Source organism: Delphinus delphis, chromosome 1 (assembly GCF_949987515.2).
Source record: "Delphinus delphis chromosome 1, mDelDel1.2, whole genome shotgun sequence".
Taxonomy (NCBI): domain Eukaryota; kingdom Metazoa; phylum Chordata; class Mammalia; order Artiodactyla; family Delphinidae; genus Delphinus; species Delphinus delphis.
Genome location: NC_082683.1, coordinates 160,492,833 through 160,511,812, shown reverse-complemented (window position 1 = coordinate 160,511,812; position 18,980 = coordinate 160,492,833). Strand labels below are relative to the sequence as shown.

The 18,980-nt window shown below is 33.4% G+C and overlaps 1 protein-coding gene across 4 annotated transcripts in view; it reads right to left on the bottom strand.

The window, feature by feature from the left end:
- CDC42BPA (CDC42 binding protein kinase alpha) overlaps nucleotides 1-18,980 on the bottom strand; it is a 326,273-nt gene that overhangs the window by 255,006 nt on the left and 52,287 nt on the right. For all 4 annotated transcript variants that reach the window (XM_059997253.2, XM_059997227.2, XM_059997237.2 and 1 more), the window contains exon 2: nucleotides 7,544-7,635. In XM_059997253.2, coding sequence (XP_059853236.1) covers nucleotides 7,544-7,635 — 92 coding nt within the window. The remainder of the gene's footprint in view (nucleotides 1-7,543; nucleotides 7,636-18,980) is intronic.

Sequence of the window (18,980 nt, the reverse complement as noted above, 5' to 3'; positions counted from 1 at the left end):
TGCTCAGCAACGGGAGAGGCCACGGCAGTGAGAGACCCGCGTACCGCAAAAAAAAAAAGTCAATCAAAGTAGCACACCAAATTTACATAATAAAAGAGCAAATCCATATGATTATTAAATTCTCAGCAAACTAGTAATAGAAGACAACTTCTTCAATCAGATAAAGGGTTCCCTCAAAAACACCTACAATTAACATCATACTTACTAGTCAAACACTAAATCCTTTCTCCCTGAATTCAGGAATAAAGTAAGGATATATACCCTCATGACACCTATTCGACATTGTATTAGAGGTCCAAATTAGTATAATAAGTCAACATAAAGAAATAGAATGTATAAAGTCTGGAAAGTGAAAAGGACAGTATGATTGTCCTTTTCTCAGACAATACGATTGTTTACACAGAACAACTAAGAAAGTAGCAACCAAAACAACAAAAAACTATTTAAATAATAATAAATGAATTTAGAAAATAAAGTCAGATACAAAAATGAGTGGTATACATAGCACAGGGAGATCAGCTCAGTGCTTTGTGACCACCTAGAGGGGTGGGATAGGGAGGGTGGGAGGGAGATGCAAGAGGGAGGGGATATGGGGATATCTGTACACATATAGCTGATTTACTTTGTTATACAGCAGAAACTAACAAACCATTGTAAAGCAGTTATACTCCAATAAAGATGTTAAAAAAAAAAAAAAGAGTGGTGTATCTACATACCAACAGCATACTATTTGAAATATAAAATTTTAAATGTCATTTACCATAGCATCAAAAAAATTAAAAATTTAGCAATAAATTTAACAAATTATGAACAAGACCTGTACACTGAAATTACAAAAAAATTTTGAGTAAAATTAAAATAGACCTTAAAAGATAAAGAAAAATGCCTTGTTCATGGACTAACTAGTAGACTCATGCTTGTTTAGATGTCAGTCCTCACAAAATTGATCTATAAACTGAATGCAAACTAAATTTCAATACCACTAGGCTTTTATGGAAACTGACACAGTGATTCTAAAATTTATATAATAATGCAAAAGTCTTCAAATAGTTAAGACAATTTTGCAAAAGAACAAAGAAGGAGGACTTACACTCAGACTTCATTACATACTCTCAACTCTACAGTATAAAGCTACAGAATCAAGATTGTGTGGTCCTGACATAAGAACAGACAAAGATATCGGTGAAATAGAATAGAAATAGCAGAAGTAGATCAACATTTATATGGTCAACTGACTTTTTTGACAAAGGTACTGAAGTAATTCAATAGAGGAGAAACAGCCTTTTCAACAAATTGTGCTGAAACAACTGGATATCCATATGGAAAAAAATGAACCTCGATCCCTATCTCACATCACACATGAATTAATTTGAAATGAATCACCAATCTAAACATAAGAGCTAAAACTATAAAGGTTTTAGGAAAAAAACATAGGTAAATATCTGTGACCTAGATATAAATAAGAATTTCTTACAAAGAACATGGAAAATAATAACCGTAAGAGAAAAAACTGATAAAATTAAACCACCAAAATTTAAAACTTCTGCTCATCAGAAGACATTTTTAAGAAAATTAACAGGCAAGCTATGCAGCCTTTGAGAAAATATTGACAAAACATACATCTGACAAAAGACATTTATAAATATAAAATATGAAGAATTCTTACAACTCAATGATGACAAATACCTCATTTTTTTTAATGAGCGAAATATCTGAACGTATACTTCACAAAGGAGGATATAAGAATGGTGAATAAGCACACAAAAACTCATCATTATGTTGATATATAACACAAATCCACATAACAATGCAATTTAAGACCATGAGATACTATTACACACCCATTAGAATGACTGAAATTTAAAAGACTAACAAAAAAATATTGGTGAGAACATGGAACTGGTGGGAATATAAAATGGTACAACCCTACTGGAAAAAATGTGCCAGTTTCTTTTAAATTTAAATATGCACCTACCACTTAACATACCAGTTCCACTCCTAGGTATTTATCCAAGGAAAATGAAAACGTATTTCCATAAAAACTTGTACAAAAATATTCACAACAGTTTTAATCCTAACAGCCAAAAATGAGAAACAATACAAATGTTCATCAATAGAAGGATAGTGGTATATAGCTTACTAATCAGCAATAAAAAGTATTACTCCATATTTGATCACAAGAATGGATTTCACAGACATTATTCTGAGCAAAAGAGGCCAGACACAAAAGAGTACATATGGTATGATTTCCATTTATATGAAATTTTCAAACGGCCAAAACTAATCCATAGTTAAAATTTAGAACAGTGGTTACCACTTGATGGACGTTATGGGGAAGTAACAGGAAAGGGAACTTCTTAGGGTGATGGAAATGTTCTGTATCTTGATAAGGGTGAATCCATTTGTCAAAACTCATGGAACTGTACATAAACAATTGGTGTATTTCAACATATATACAATTTACCTCAAAAGATGTAAACAAACCAAATAAAAATTGCACTCCTAGTCTAGATGGACTCACCAGAGAATTTTTCCAAACATTTAAGGAAATAATAATATTCTCAAACTCAGAAAATTGAGAAAGCGCAAATACTTCCCAAATTGTCTTATGAGCTAAGCATAACATTTTAAAAATATAAGGAAATTAAAAGATAGGTAAAATAAAGTTCAATCTTTTTCATGCACATAACAAAAAAAAATGGTAAACAAAATATTAGCAAATCAAAACCAACAATATACTAAAAGAATACATAAGGAACAACTGGATTTATATAGTAATCCAATATTGGTATATTTAAAAATTAATATTATTTCCACATTAACTAAATACAGAGGTCAAATCATATCATCAAAAGAGATATTAAAAAAGCTTTTAATAAAAGTTAACTCTGATGCAAGAGGGAAGAGATATGGGAACATATGTATATGTATAACTGATTCACTTTGTTATAAAGCAGAAACTAACACACCATTGTAAAGCAATTATACCCCAATAAAGATGTTAAAAAAAAAAAAAAAAAAAAAGTTAACTCTAATGCATGATAAAAGCTCTCAACAGACTAGGACTAAAAGGAAAACTTCCTTTACCTAAAAAAGAGTAACTTCCTTAACCTAAAAAAAGAGTAACAATTTTTTTTAAAAAAGCTGTTCCAAACTTCATACTTACCCCTGAAATCACAAACCAGAAAAAAATTGATTTTCAACAACTGAATTTAATATTTTAAGGAAGAAACTCTCTATTGTAATAATACAGGAAAAAGAAATAACAAGTATAACAAAAGAAAGAAAAAAAGCTGTCATTATTTGGAAATGGTATGACTGTGTATATGAAAAATCTTTTAAATTTATAAACTAGAATTAATAAGTTAATATATCAAGATGCTTAAATACAAAATCACTACACAAAAATTAATTGTATTTCTAGTCTAGCAACATGGTTACAAAATGAAATCTAAAAATATCATTTACAGGCTCATCAACAAACGTCAAAGACTGATAAATAAATTTAATGAAACATGAACAAGAATTCTACATTAAAAACTATTAAAAATTAATAAAAGTAACACATATAGGGTCAGCTGATTCACAATGGAAGTTCCTTTGCAATCAAATGTAGAAAAAGTAGTCTTTAAATAAATGATGCTGAGAAACCCACAAAGAATAAAATGAACCTTGACCTATACCTCACAAAACACAAAATAATACCAGACGGATCACAGACCTAAATGAAAAAGATTTTTTTTTTATAGATTACATAAGATAACAGAGGAAAATATCTTCATGACCTTCAGAGTAGAAAATAACTTTTTTAACGAACACAAAAAAGCACTAATCATAAAGAAAAGCTTAATTAAATGTACTTCACCAAAACTAAGATCTTCTCTTCCATAAAAGATCTATACAGAGAGGGAAAAGCCAAGCCACACACAGGAAGACATTTTGTTTAATACACACACACACACACACACACACACACACACACACACTCACACACACACTTCCAACAAAGGACTTGTATCCAGAATATACCAGTAAGTCAGACAACACACCCACCTGCTCCCACTCCCCCAATCCCAAAATGTGCACTTATGAAAAATGATATCCAAGTTATATGAAGTAATATGAAAATGGGCTCAACTTTAAGAGTTATTAGGAAATGTAAAATGAAATCACAATCCAATACCACTACTCATCCACCAAAAAATGTCCAAAGTTTAAAAAATGATGCAAGTGTTGGTGAGGTTGTGAAGCAACTGGGACCTTAATACACTGTTGGTCAGAGTACACATTGAAAACCAATTGGGATATTATTTGGCACTACCAACTAAGACTAAATATGCCTAACATGCAACCCAGAAATTCCACTAGGGTTATATCAAACACAGATGAGTGCTTCTACCTCCCAAAAGACATGTACATGAATGTTCATAACAACATTATTAACAGTGGCCAAAAACTATAAACTTGAATACCTACCAACACTAGTATGGATAAAATACTTGTGGTATATTCATATAGAGGAATACTTTGAACCAATAAAAAACAAAAATGAATCACACAAGCATAATATTGAGCAAAAGAAGACAGAAACAAAAGAATATATATTATATAATTCCACTAATATAGCATTCAAAAACAGGCAAAATAAATCTATAATTATAGAAGTCAGAATAGATGGTTAATGAGAAGGTGGTTATCCACATAGAGGGGGCAATGGGAGCCTATCTTGATCTGCATAATAGTTACAGAAGTTCATGCAAATGTACAAATCCATTAAGCTATGTGTGTATATAACACAATTTTTTTAAGACCTCAAAATAAATGTATTTTCAGACAGAAAATGCAGATAATTTATCTCAGCAGACTTGGCAAAATACTAAAGGGAATTTTTAAGTCAAAAGGAAAATTATATCAAAGACAAGTATATGAATATAAATAAGTATGTGAACGTGAAGAGTAAGAAAAAATGTAAATACATGGGTAAAGCTAAAATGAATAGGGACACTATAATCGTATCTTTTGGGGTTTCAAATATATGTAGAGCTAATGACAATGAAAGGTAAATTTGGGTAAATGAGAACTGGCAAAATACAAATTTACCAAGAATACAAGTGGCAATCTCTAGGGAAACCAATAAAAGAAGGTACAACTCAGAAATGAATAGAAGGGGGAAAGAATAATTTAAAATATTCAGTTAATCCAAGAATTGAGAGAAACATAATACAGAATGGACAAGACAAACAGAAAACAAATAGTAATATGTAATGTAATTACATTAAATGTCAACTGACTACACTCCAATTAAAGATAAGACATTATCAGACTAGATCAAAAAATAAAAACTATATTCTACTTAACACTAAACGTATAAAGTAATAGCTGAAACTAACAGGGTGGAGCAAGATATTTAATGCAGAAGACTAATAAAAAGAGCTAGAATCATTCTACTAACATCAGATTAAGTAAAGTTTAACTCAAAAAGCATTACTTAGAGATAACAAGGATCATTACATCATGATAAAAGAGTTAATCACTAGGGAAATATAATAACTTGATATTTGTTATCAGTGAAAACTGAAAAAAATAAGAAAGAAATAAGCAAATCCTCTCTCAGGAAATGAAATATCACACAGAGAGAACAGTTAAGGATATGGAGGATTTAAATAAGATTAATGTCTTTTACCTAACTGATATTTACAGAACACTGCACAGCAAATTTCAAAGACTTGAAATCAGACAATGTATATTCTCTGACTGCTCTGGAATTACATTATAACTCAAAAACAGAAATATAACTAAAAACCCTCCAAATACTTAGAGATGGAGCGATAAACTTCTAAAATCATAGATCAAAAAAGCCATAACAGAAATTTAAAATCACATTGGAAATCACATTGTATTTTGAGGAACTCTATAATGAAAATATGACATATCAAAACTTTGCTATAGCTAAAGCTGCTTAGAGGAAAAAGTATAGCACATCTGAAAAGATCTAGAAATCAATGCTCTGAGCATCTAACTCAAAAAGTTAGAAAAAGAACAGCAAGTTGAAACCAAAGGGAGAAAAGAACATTAAAAGATAAAAGCAGAAATTAATGAAACAGAAAACAAATCTACCATAGAAAAATACAAAGGGCAAAAGTTAATTCATTGAAAAAATAACAGAATTGATAAACCGCTAAGTATAACAAATGAAAAAAATGAGAAGTGCAAACGGCCAATATAGTAATAAATATGAAAAATCAGATGACATGGATGAACCTAGCAAAACTGACACATCTATACAAAATATCCAAATAGTTCAATTTCAATTTAAAAAATTAATTATATAATTTAAAACTCTCTCTCTAGGAACCTCCAGGCTCAAATGGCTTCACCAGTGAAATCTTCTAAGCATATAAGAAAGAAATAATAACAATCTTCTCAAACTCCTCTAAAGAACAGTAAAAAAGGAAATACTCCCTCTTTTTATGAGGCCAGAATAACCAAGATACCAAAATCTGATCAGGATGTGATAAGTAGGAAAATTACAGGCCAATTTCTCTCAAAGATCGAAAACACAAACAACACACACAAATAGCAAACTGAGTCCAAAGGTAAATTAAAAGGATAATACATCCCAACAAAGTTGGCTTATTTTAGAAATGCAAGGTTAGTTTCACATTGAAAATAAACCAGTGTAACTCAACACGTTAACAGAGTAAAGGAGAAAAGCCTGAGTGTCTCAAAAGATGCTGATAAAGCATTTTATTAAAATCCAACACAATTCATGATTTTAAAAGTAAAATTAGCGAGGTTGCTGGGTATGAGGTCAATAAACAGAATTCAATTGTGTCTAACTACTAGCAAAAACAATTAGAAAATGAAACTTAACCAATAATTCTAATTAAAATAACATAAAGAATATCACATACCTAGGAATAAATCTGCTGAAAGATGTATAAATCCACTCTACTGAATGGAAACTACAAATAATTAGTGTGTTAAATTTATAAAGCCCTAAATAAATGGAGGCATATACCATGTTCATGGATGGCTGACTCAATATTGTTAAGATGTCAATTATCTACAAAGTAATCTCTAGTTTCAGGGCAATCCTAATCAAAATTCCAGCAGATGTGTGGGTGCTGGGTGTGGATGTGGATTTTTAAGAGTAGGTAAAAACTGAAACACTTATTCTAAAATTATATGAAAATATAAAGGGCCAAGAACAGAGGAGAAGAGGGAGGAAGTTAGAGTATACACACTACCAGATATCAAGACTTCTTAAACTAAAGTAATTTAAGGCAGTGAGAGACAAACAGACCAATGGAACAGAAGAGAGTACAGAAACATACTCAAACTTCAATGACATATGAAAAACAGAAATATCTTGGAAAAAAATTCCATGTAGAAAGACTTCATTCAGAAGTTTAATGATTTCTGATCAATGATATCAGTTACAACACCAAGTAAATAATATTTCAGTTAAATTCTCTCACAGACTGTATAAAATAGCTTGCAAAACAATTATCAGATCTTCTATAAAATCTTTATCTCTTACCTCTCCAAAAGCCCCTCGACCAATCACCTTTAATATTTCAAAGTCTTCTCTATGTAATCGCATCTGTTTCACTTTAGAAGTAAATGGTTTAGCTGAAACAAAAAGGCAACATCAATTACTTAATGAACTGTGATACAAATCAGATATAAATAAGGATATTTCTTACTTAAACAATAAAAATGAAAATAAGGATTAAGGATTACGCCAAAGTATTTAATAGTCTCATCAAACTATATTGAGAATAGATTTAATTTTCATATGATGTTTATTTCTTATATATTAATTATATTTTGGGTGAGAAACATTTTTTTAAACACCAAATAATGCAAAGTACTAGTGATGTACAAATCAGACCAATTTATTCTCATTTTAAACATTCCGTGTATTCTAACTCAATGCTAGATACATATTTTAGGACAAAGGTCCAAGAAGTAAAAGCAAATTTCTTGGCACCAGAGAGAAATTCAGCAATCCCTACCAAGTAAATTAATATTTGTCACACTCATTCATTTATTGATCATTTTAACATGCCTTTAGCAAGAGCTGACATTATACAAAGTATGGTGGCAATTACTGGAGCTTAAAACAAATATAATTACAATATGGTACCTTCATTCAAGAACTTCTCAGTCTTCAGAAATAGATACAGTATGTACACACATATAACACAGTAATGTGATAAAAGTTTCTAATAGAGATAAATACAAAGTGCTTCAGGATCAGTGAAAATGGAACCCTAATTCTCTTGTAAGAACACTAATGTTTCACAGAGGAACTAACATTGGATCTGGACCTTGAGGACTAAGTAGACTTTTGCTAATTTGCCTGTTTGCAATGTACTATAAATATTCCCAACAGAGGGAGCAATATAAGCAAACGAAGAGAGACAAAGTGAACTTGGGTGATAATGGTAAATAATCCACTGTTGTTATAGAATTATAAGAAGAAATACAAAGAAATCAGGGCTAGAAAATGGAAAATGGAAGTGGCCTTGGATGCCATGCAAGGAACTTAGACATTATTCTATTAATTATAGGGAACATATTGACATTTTTTTAAAAAATTATAAAACCAACTGCATGTTCTGCTGCCTTAAGAGAAATATAGACCTGTCTCCTTTCCTCCCCTCATGTCCCTCCTTATTCTCACACAAAAAGGAGTTAATACAATTAAATAGTCACTGTATATGGGTACAGCTCTCTTCTCTTTCCTACCATGCACGAGAGTGTGGAAGATCAAAGGTATGTATTTGAGCATTAGAAAGGGAAAGAGACACAGCAGGCCTTACCACTTGCTTTGGTCTAAATGTATTTAGCCCTAACTACCGATACTTTAGGAAAGAGGGGTATTCCACATTGCAAAACCCAGTCTACTAGAGATTTCTGTATTAGTGTTTTAGATTATAAGGAAAGGAAATAGAGATTGAATCTCTATTTGGAATTCACACAACAGAAAATATGATCAAAGAAACAGATCAAATTTGAATAAAGGTATAAAGGATCTCATACTGTAAGAGAGAGAAGATGTAAAACCATGGCAGCCAGGAGGTGAACATTTTGATAAAATGACCAAGATATCTTGGTTTTGAACAATCTGGACTGGACAAACGGTGAGACTGTGGCAACTGGGAATCAGTCAGGGTCCTAACAGGAAATAAATTATCCCAATCTGAGGAAGGCTTATTTACAAATAGACTATTTACAAAGGTATAGATGGGTTATAAGGGAATGGCAAGGAAGAGTGAAATCATCTTGAGACTAGTGTCCCTCCCTTTCCCAGCTTCTACACAAGCATATCAGAAATACTTGGTTAAGAACAGTACACATAGAAATGTGTAAATTAAAAATAAAGATGTGGAGCCAGTCAGTGTGAGAAGAGTGCTAGGCTAGTTGCTAGCTAGAGCTGGAAAATATCACAAAGCAGCCTACAACATTACACTTAACAGTTCTTTATTTCTTTTACTTCACTGTTTATTACCCTGACCCCCTCAAGATTTCCAAATACCTTAATCCAAATAGACGGTATGTTCTATATCTTTGTCTCGTTCTGACCCTAAATCCAAACAGCATTTCATCACAGACAACTATGTTTATTCTTAAAGAATAATTCTGTGTATACCTTCCTCTGGGTAACATCCTACTTATCTGAAAGGTTAGAAATCTAGGTATTTCAATCCTCTAAAACATTACCGTAAAGCAGGGAAAGAAACTTTTTTAAAACTAGAGTAACGGAAATACAATTCAGGTAAGCAAATAATTGTTGAAACAATCTTTTAGCAAGGTACAAAGGATAACAATATGTCAAAATATAAATGATGTTATCTTTCCATGCAATAGTATACACCCTGAAAGCACCAAGCAAATGAATACTGTTAAATCGTGCATAATTAGGATTAAGGATTTTATGAGCTATCCACGCTTTATGGGAGCCTGTAGTATTAACGTAAACTAGAAGAATAATCCTGTCCATTCTTTACTTCCTGGAACCTGCTAGTAAAAATCCCATTTCTTTGACATAGCAAAATTATTCTATTTTCAGACATTCAAAAATGAGTTAAGTCACAAATTTCTTCAGAAGGCTCATAGTTTACTAAATATTTATTCAATTCACTCGAAAAGTAACTTTGAATACCCGCTATATGCCAAGCATTTTATAAGATGTTAGAAGTACGAAGATAAATAAAATAGTCCCTGTCCTCAAGTAAACAAATTATGCAATAAGTGTTACTCTCCCATTTTAAATTTTCAGTGTTTAAAACAGACTTACACCCAAAAAATTATGCTCACATTACAAGAAATGAGAGAAATGCAAATAAACTTACTGCTAATATTCTATTATTTAACAACCAAATATGCCAAAAATAAAAAACCTGAAACCACCAAGTGTTTGCCGGAGTACGAATAACAGGTATTCTCACACATAACTGGTAGGACTGTTAATTACAACCTCTGTGGACAAGATTTGGTTTTCTTTTTCATTCTCTTAACATGACATTTTACTTAAAAAGATTTTAGAAGCTGATACATCTTTGTATACCTTGAGATAAACGTTACTTGGTTATAACGTAATTTTTTAATATATAGATGAAATTGCTTTGCTTTGATTTTACTTAGGAATCTTACATTTGTGTTTATAAACAATTCTGGTTTACAATTATATTTTTTCTGTACTATCTTCATCTGGTTTGGTACCAATAATAAACCAACCTCATTAACTATGTTGCGTAGCTTCCTCTCCTTTTCTTTTCTCTAAAATAAAATAATTCCAGGTTTTTCAAAGACCTCAATGTGAAAAACAAAACTACAAACCTTTCAGAAGACAATAAAGGAGACTATGACTATAAGGTCTGCTAAAACTTGCCAGTGAAACATCTTGCACGTGTCATTTTGTTGGATTTTTAATATTTCACTTCTTTCACACTGTCATTTTCATTTTTCTATTTCTACCTGTGACAACTGTATTAATTACTTTTTTAAGAAATTACATATTGCATTGAAATTTTCAAATTTATTGGGATAGGGTGACATAATATTCTTTTCTTTATAAAACTCTACTACATGAACAGGTTTGATCCCTTTTTAATTACTAATATTATATATTTAGGTCTATTTTCATTATTTTTCTTTACTAATATTGCTGGAAAGTTTGCATATTTTACAACTATTTTTCCAAATATACATTATTTAGACTTGTTTATCCTTTCTAAAATTCTGTGGAGTTTTCTCTTCTGTTTTAGTAGGTTCTTACCTGAATTTACGTAAAATTTCAAAAAAAGTAAATAAAGGCTAATGTTAACCCTCGGCTCTCACCCACCAAAATATCAATATAGCCATACTGATATTAGATGAAAGAGGTATTGGGTGGGGAGGCATTAGTGGAATAGAAATTAAAAGGAGTCATACATAATGATTAAAAAAAACAAAAAAACCCAGCTGAAATTAACCAGGACACAATTAGTCTAAACATATATACACCCAACAACATAACCTCCAAATGTGTAAAGCCAAATTGACAGACATAAAAGAAGAAACAAACTCACCTTCCTAAAGGGAGATTTTACTCTCTCTCTCAGTAACTCATAGCTCAAGCAGACCAAAAAACAATTTTTTTAGTGTATTGAGTGGCATACATGTAACACTCCACCTAAGAGTTGAAGAATTAATTTTCAAACACACACTGAACCTCTACAAATTTTTATAATATGCAAGGCATAAAACTACCTCCAACAAAATTCAAAGTATTGGGAACACAAAAATAAAATTCTATGAGTACTATGCAATTAATATAATTAGAAATCAAGAACAGAAAGACCAGAGGAAAGCCCATAAGCTCCGAAATCTGACAATAACTTTGAAGAAGAAAGTAATAAGGTAATTAGAAAATATTCAGAACTACTTAATAATAAAAATATTACATATCAAGACTTCTAGAATATAACTGGGGGGGGAGGGGAAAGCCCTCAATATTTATACTGGGAAAGAAGGAAGGCTGAAAATTAAGGTGTTAAATATGTTAAGGTCAGACCAAGAGACTAAAATCAAAGTAGAAGGAAAAATATATATAAGGAGGAAAAAAAATTAATTAATTAATATCACTTACAACTACACATCTGCCAAAGACAGATAACTGGACTCTAATCACAAGGAAATAATCAGACAAACTTAAATTCAGGAACAATCTAAAAAATAACTGGCCTGTGGTATGACAAGTTTCAAGACACAACAAGGACACTGAAAGATAAAAAAATGTCTAAGAACTGCTCCAGATTAAAAGATTCTAAAGAGACATTAAAACTAAATGCAGAATTCCCTGGTGATCCAGTGGTTAGGACTCCACCCTTTCACTGACAAGAGTGCGGGTTCTACCCCTGGTTGGAGAACTAAGATCCCGCAAGCCACACAGCATGGCCAAAAAATAAATAAAATAAAATAAAAACTAAATGCGGGCTTCCCTGGTGGTGCAGGGGTTGAGAATCTGCCTGCCAATGCAGGGGACATGGGTTCGAGTCCTGGTCTGGGAAGATCCCACATGCCGCGGAGCAACTAGGCCCGTGAGCCACAACTACTGAGCCTGCGCATCTGGAGCCTGCACTCCGCAACGAGAGGCCGTGACAGTGAGAAGCCCACACACCGCGATGAAGAGTGGCCCCCGCTCGCCACAACTAGAGAAAGCCCTCGCACAGAAACAAAGACCCAACACAGCCAAAAATAAATAAATAAATAAAATACTGAATACATAACTACTTTAAAAAAAAAAAACTAAATGCAATGTGTAATAATGGACTGGAACTCATAGCCAAAAATAAAAAATAAACATTGCTATAAAGGATATTATTGGGATAACTGGTGAAATTTCAATATTAAATATGTATTATATAATGTATCAGGGTTAAATTTGCTAAATTAATAATTGTACTGTGGAGATATCTAAGAGAATGCTTTCATTTCTGAGAAAACAGATGTCGAAGTATGTACAGGTAAGGAGTCAAGATATCTATATACATAAGAATGAACATAGAACCTTATTTTACACCAAATACAAAAATTAACTCAAAGTGCATAGAAGATCTCAACTTAAAAGTTAAAACTATAAATACTTGTAGAAGAAAACACAGGGGAAAATCTTCATGGCATTGGATATGGCAACCATTTCATGCACATGACACAAAAAGCACAGGCAATAAAAGAAAAAAATAGATAAACTGGTTTCATCAAAATTTAAAACTTTTGTACATCAAAGTTTAGTATTGAGAGAAATTAAAAAACCTACAGAATGGTGGAAAATATTTGCAAATCATATATTTGAAAAAGAATACTAGAACATATAAAGAACTCCTACAACTCAACAATTGAAAAACAACCCTATTAAAAAATGGGCAAAGGTTTGATTAAATATTTCTCCAAAGATATACAAATAGCCAAAAAGCACATGAAAAGTTACTAAACACCAATAATTAGGGAAATGCAAACCAAAACCACAATGAGATATCACTTCACACCCTCTAGGATAGCTATAAATAATAATAACAATAATAATAATAAATTAATAAGTAAATTTTACAAAACAGAAAATAACAAGTGTTGACAAGGATTTAGAGAAACTGGAACCCTCATACATTACTGGTGGGAATGTAAAGTACTTTTTATGTATGAATGTAAAAAGCTATTTTGGAAAAGTTTGGCAGTTCCTCAAAAAACTGAACATAGATTTACCTTATGACCCAGCAGTTCTATTTTTAGATATATATCCAAAGGAATTGAAAAAAGGGATTCCAATAGATCCCTGTACACCAATGTTTATTACAGCATTATTCACAATAGCCAAAGGTCCATCAACAGATGAATGGATAAACAAAATGTGGTATATACATACAACAACAGTTCAACCTAAAAAAATAAAAGTCTGATACATGCTCCAACATGGATGAATCTTAAAAACATTATGATAAAATGTTAAAAGAAATAAGCCAGACATAAAAAGGCAATTCTTGTTTGACTCACCTTATATGAAATATCTAGAACAGCCAAATTCATAGAGATAGAAAATAGATTAAAGGTTACCAGGTGTTGGAGGGAGGGTGGAAAATGGGGAGTCATTGCTTAATGGTTATAGAATTTCTCTTTGGGATGATGAAAAGTTTTAGAAATAGACAGTGGTGATGGTTGCACAACACTGTGAATGTAATTAATGCCAATAAATTGTACGGTTAAAATGGCAATTTTGTATTACATACAGTTGGCCCTTGAACAACACGGGTTTGAACTGCAAGGGGCCACTTACAAGCGGATTTTTTTCAATAAATACATACTGCAGTACTACACTATCTGCAGTTGGTTCTGAACCTCTGATGCAGAATCGCAGATGCAGATGGCCCACTATAAAGTTATAGGTGGATCTTCCACTGTGCAGGGGTCAGCACCCTTAATCTCCACATTGTCAATTGTACTTTACCACAACTTTTTTAAATTAGTAAGATAAAACAGTAAGATAATACCACTGAATTGCATACTTCAAATGAGTGAATTGTTTACTCTGTGAATTATATTTCAATAAAGCTTTTTAAGGAAGAAACCTTAACATACATACACACACACACACACACACACACACACACACACACAGTTTGACAAGATGGGTTTCTTACCATGGCTGTTACTCCCAGACTCTAACTCTCCCCCTTCCTTGAGAGAATCTAAGCTGGGGGTAAGTGTTCTCTTTGTCTTACAGGAAACCACCAGAAGAGAAAAACAAGAGGCCACCAGACCTGGTTAGAACTGGTGAAACCCAAGATGGTGAGAGACCTGACCTCCCGTAGACCCTGAGCCTCATTATACGTTCATTGTAATATATTAGCATGCTAAAGGACACACCCACCAACAGCCATGACAGGAAGTACCGGACCATAGCAGGAAGAAAAGGAGGTGGCATACCAGTTCCAGGAAGAACAGTGCCTATTCCAATAAAACCAATGCATGTGCCTCCCCCTCGTTAACCCTACGTTTAAAAATCTCGCCTTGACTGCTCCCCCTAAAAGAAACTGATTTGGAACTAAGTTCCTGCTTCTCCATTCTCTGGCCATTGAATAAAGCTTGTGCTGTTTCAGTCTCAGCACTGGTTTGGTTACTGGCTGTGGAAATCCTCACGGGAAAAGACTCTCCCCCCCACACCACACCCCCACTGAGGCAGGGGGCTTTGACCAGACTGGGGCCCGAGTGGGAGTCCACAGAGACAATCCAGCAGTGGGTTGATACATAAAGGCCTTATTAGAACTGAAAATGGGAGCATAACTATAATTCAAATAAATTATAACATCAATCTCCAATACTTAAAAGGAGCTTTGATTTCTACTATATCTCAGGGTCACAAAACAAAGGTATTATTAATACATACTTCAAGTTCCTCCGAAGGATAAAGCAGAAGTCCCAAAAAAAAGTTGCTGCAGAGCTAACACTTAAGGTATATTATACCTATTATTATAATCTGTGGTACAAATAAGCAACAATAACTATTAAAATCTATAGAGGGGTATATAGGTATCTTATGATACTCAGATAGTACAAAGAAAATGAACCAAAACAAAGTTAAAAGCTGTACAATTTATTACTGAGCACTCCATTCACAATGTCTGAGACAGTTTAAAAGATGCCCTAACACATTATTAGAGCTGAGGGTCAGATATTAAATGAAATCATGAAATAGAATGAGATGATTCACAGTTTCAACTACTGGAACATTTATTTCTATATTGCATTTGAAAAATTTGATTATACACTCAATTTACTGCCAAAAGTTCATTAGCACTAACAAAAATGCTTTATTTATTTATTTATTTATTTATGTCTGCGTTGGGTCTTCGCTGCTGTGCGTAGGCTTTCTCTAGTTGCAGTGAGTGGGGGGCTTCTCTTTGTTGCAGAGCACAGGCTCTAGTTACATGGGCTTCAGTAGTTGTGGCACGCAGGCTCAGTAGTTGTGGCTTGCAGGCTCACTGATTGTGGTGCACAGGCTTAGTTGCTCTGCAGCATGTGGGATCTTCCCAGACCAGGGCTCAAACCCATGTCCCCTGCATTGGCAGGCGGACTCTTAACAACTGCACCACCAGGGAAGTCCCCAAAAATGCTTTATACAAAGATATGTAAAAAAAAATCATGAATTCTATCTACCAAAAGGCCATTTCAGGCACTCGGTGTAATTTAAATAATTTTGGATATATAAGACTAGTTGCAAAAACTCTGTATTCATTACAGTAATTTTCAAAGAATTAATAATCACTACACTACTGTCCTTGACAAAAATCAAGGCAATATAAGGGCCCAATCCAGTCTGCTGTGCTGCTAAACAATGGCTATGTCTATACTGAATAAATGCTATATTCAGTGACCTTTCACAAAGTACTACACCATCTAATGATAACAATATGTTGACTTTCTTTAGTGCTGTCCAGTTCAGTGCTTTCACTTGTGGCACATACTTTCTGAAATCTATGCCATGCCACCTCACTCTCCTTTCTCTGAAAATCTCCCCTAGAATCTCAGGGGAAGGTTAAGTATAAATTGTGGGGCCACACTTCACAGGTCAGAGTAAAGTGATCCAGAGTAGAAAACTGACCAAAGCTGTGGAACAAATAATTTACAACTGAACTCAGAAAGACTTAGTCTCTGCAAGTGGTTATAAGAATTAACATAAAAACTCAGTAGTTATTGGGGTAAGCGTTCTACCACAAGGCTAAAAGCTGGGGAGAAAATTAGTTCTGCAGAAAGATACAAAGCACGTGCATGAAGAGAAGGAGATATGAATGACAAGTATTATTATTCCCATTTTACAGAAAAGAAAACAGGTTCAGAAAGGTAAAATAAATTCTGAAGATTAATAGTAAGTGGTACTAATAGGATTGAAGCTCTGATCTGTCAGGCTCCAAAGTCTTTCCAATATAACATGTCTCTTTCTTCCCAAAAGTTCTGAAATTAACACAGATACTGGAATTTAAGAAATCAAATATGAAATAATTCTAAGTTAAAAAAAATCTCTTTGAAGCTGGAAAGAAAGCATATTTCTATCTGAGCCACTCACACACTGCCTGGTTCACTGTACACTGATAAACGAATGGATAAATGAATGAATGATTCTAAAGTAAAAAGAATTCAAAGTTTCAATATGAAATGCCAGGTACACCTTGCAAGGCATACCTTTTTCCCTGCTGAATGTAGCCCAAGATCTAAACACGGAGTCTCCTTCAGTCCTCCCCTCTAGCCTGCCTCCTCCCAACAGCTACTGTCCAGGCCTCATGGGAACAGTCTGCTGGTTTCAAACCACTGGTAAAATTAGCTGCCATGGCTTGAGAAAGGAACCTAGTTAGTGGTTCCAATAGAAAAAGAAAGTGGAAAGTGAGAAGATGAAGAATAAAAACAAAGACAGAGCCTGAAGGCATAAAGAGGCCTAGAAGAGAACAGTGAGTACTGGAGCAAGAGATTTTAACCTTCCCTTCACCCATGATTCTGCTTCCTCCCTCTCCTCTCAGATTTCTCCAGTGGGTGTCCATCCTTCCATTTGTCCTCTTCCTTATCCTTTCTACTGCATGTCCTTCCACTATGGATGCTGATACTAATCGGCAGTGGAGGAACATGAGAATCAGGGACCAAAACTAAGGCAGGGAGAAAATCCATGCAAAAGGGAGGGAGGAAGAGAAATATGAGGGAGCAATGACAAAAGAATAGTTACTGAAGTCACATTAAACTTTTATCAATTTTATCAGGTTTTATGTCTACATTTTACAAATAAAATATACAATGTAGTTTTAAATTAATATATAGTAGATGATGAAATATACTGCAACTATATACTAATCACCTGTACAAAGAATAAAATTACAAGTGGTATGTTTCTGAGATGTTTAGCAATGACAGGAGGACAAGTGTAGCACTGTGTTATTGATTTTTAAGCCCATAAAATAGTATCTTTGACAGAGTATTTTTTAATTTTTTAAATAACTGATTACTGAAAGAAGTTTCCAAATAGTCCATATGTGTTTATGGTTTTGGCACCTTAACAGGCAAAGGTAACGGATCCACACACACAAAACCATGCAACAAACCCACAGAAATGCTGAGTAAGAGACACCCATGAGAAATTTTAAATATACATTCAAACTCAAAAAACAGAGAGAGAGAGAGAGAGACATGGGGAAATTCCCAAGAGCCAGAAATAAAGAAGTCCAATCAAAACACAGGAGCACATGCTGCAAAAAGCATAATATTGGTCCTGGGCACAGTCGCTAACAGATCCACAGGAAACATGCGGGTATTGCTCATGACCTAAGAGGGGGAAAAGAATGGAATCGATACTCCTGATTAAAATTAGGACCCAGGACCCTTTCTCCACGTAAGGGAATAACAAAACTTCTGACTCTTGGTTTAGGGGAGCAGCCCAGGATGGAGTGGGGGGTAATGTAATGGGGGAGCATGTGACAGTCTGGAGTCTGAATTTATACTGCTCATGTGGCAAAGGAGTCCTCAGCCAAGAAATTAGTATTAAATCCAGTCCCAACCCCACAGAGCAAAGCACTCAGAGAGAATAGAACTCAACCCAGAAAAATGTACCCCAATCAAAAGTGAGCTCACAATCTAAAAATTTAAACCACATGAGGAAATAGTCCACCATAGTGTAAAGTAGGCAACTGAAACAAACAGGAACATTAGTACCCCCAAGAACTCAAGAGAATAGTACGATCTAAAAAACACCATAAAATAAGTGGGTAATGATGACTAAGAGGTAGAATATAAATGATAAAACAGATATGAAAATCTACCAAAAAAAGTCAAGAAATTAAAGGTATAGTCATTGAAATTTAATGTTATTTTAAATAGTAACATGTGCATATATGATAAAATAATGAATTTAAATCACCAATTTACTTCTCTATATGCTGTTTATAACTACTCAA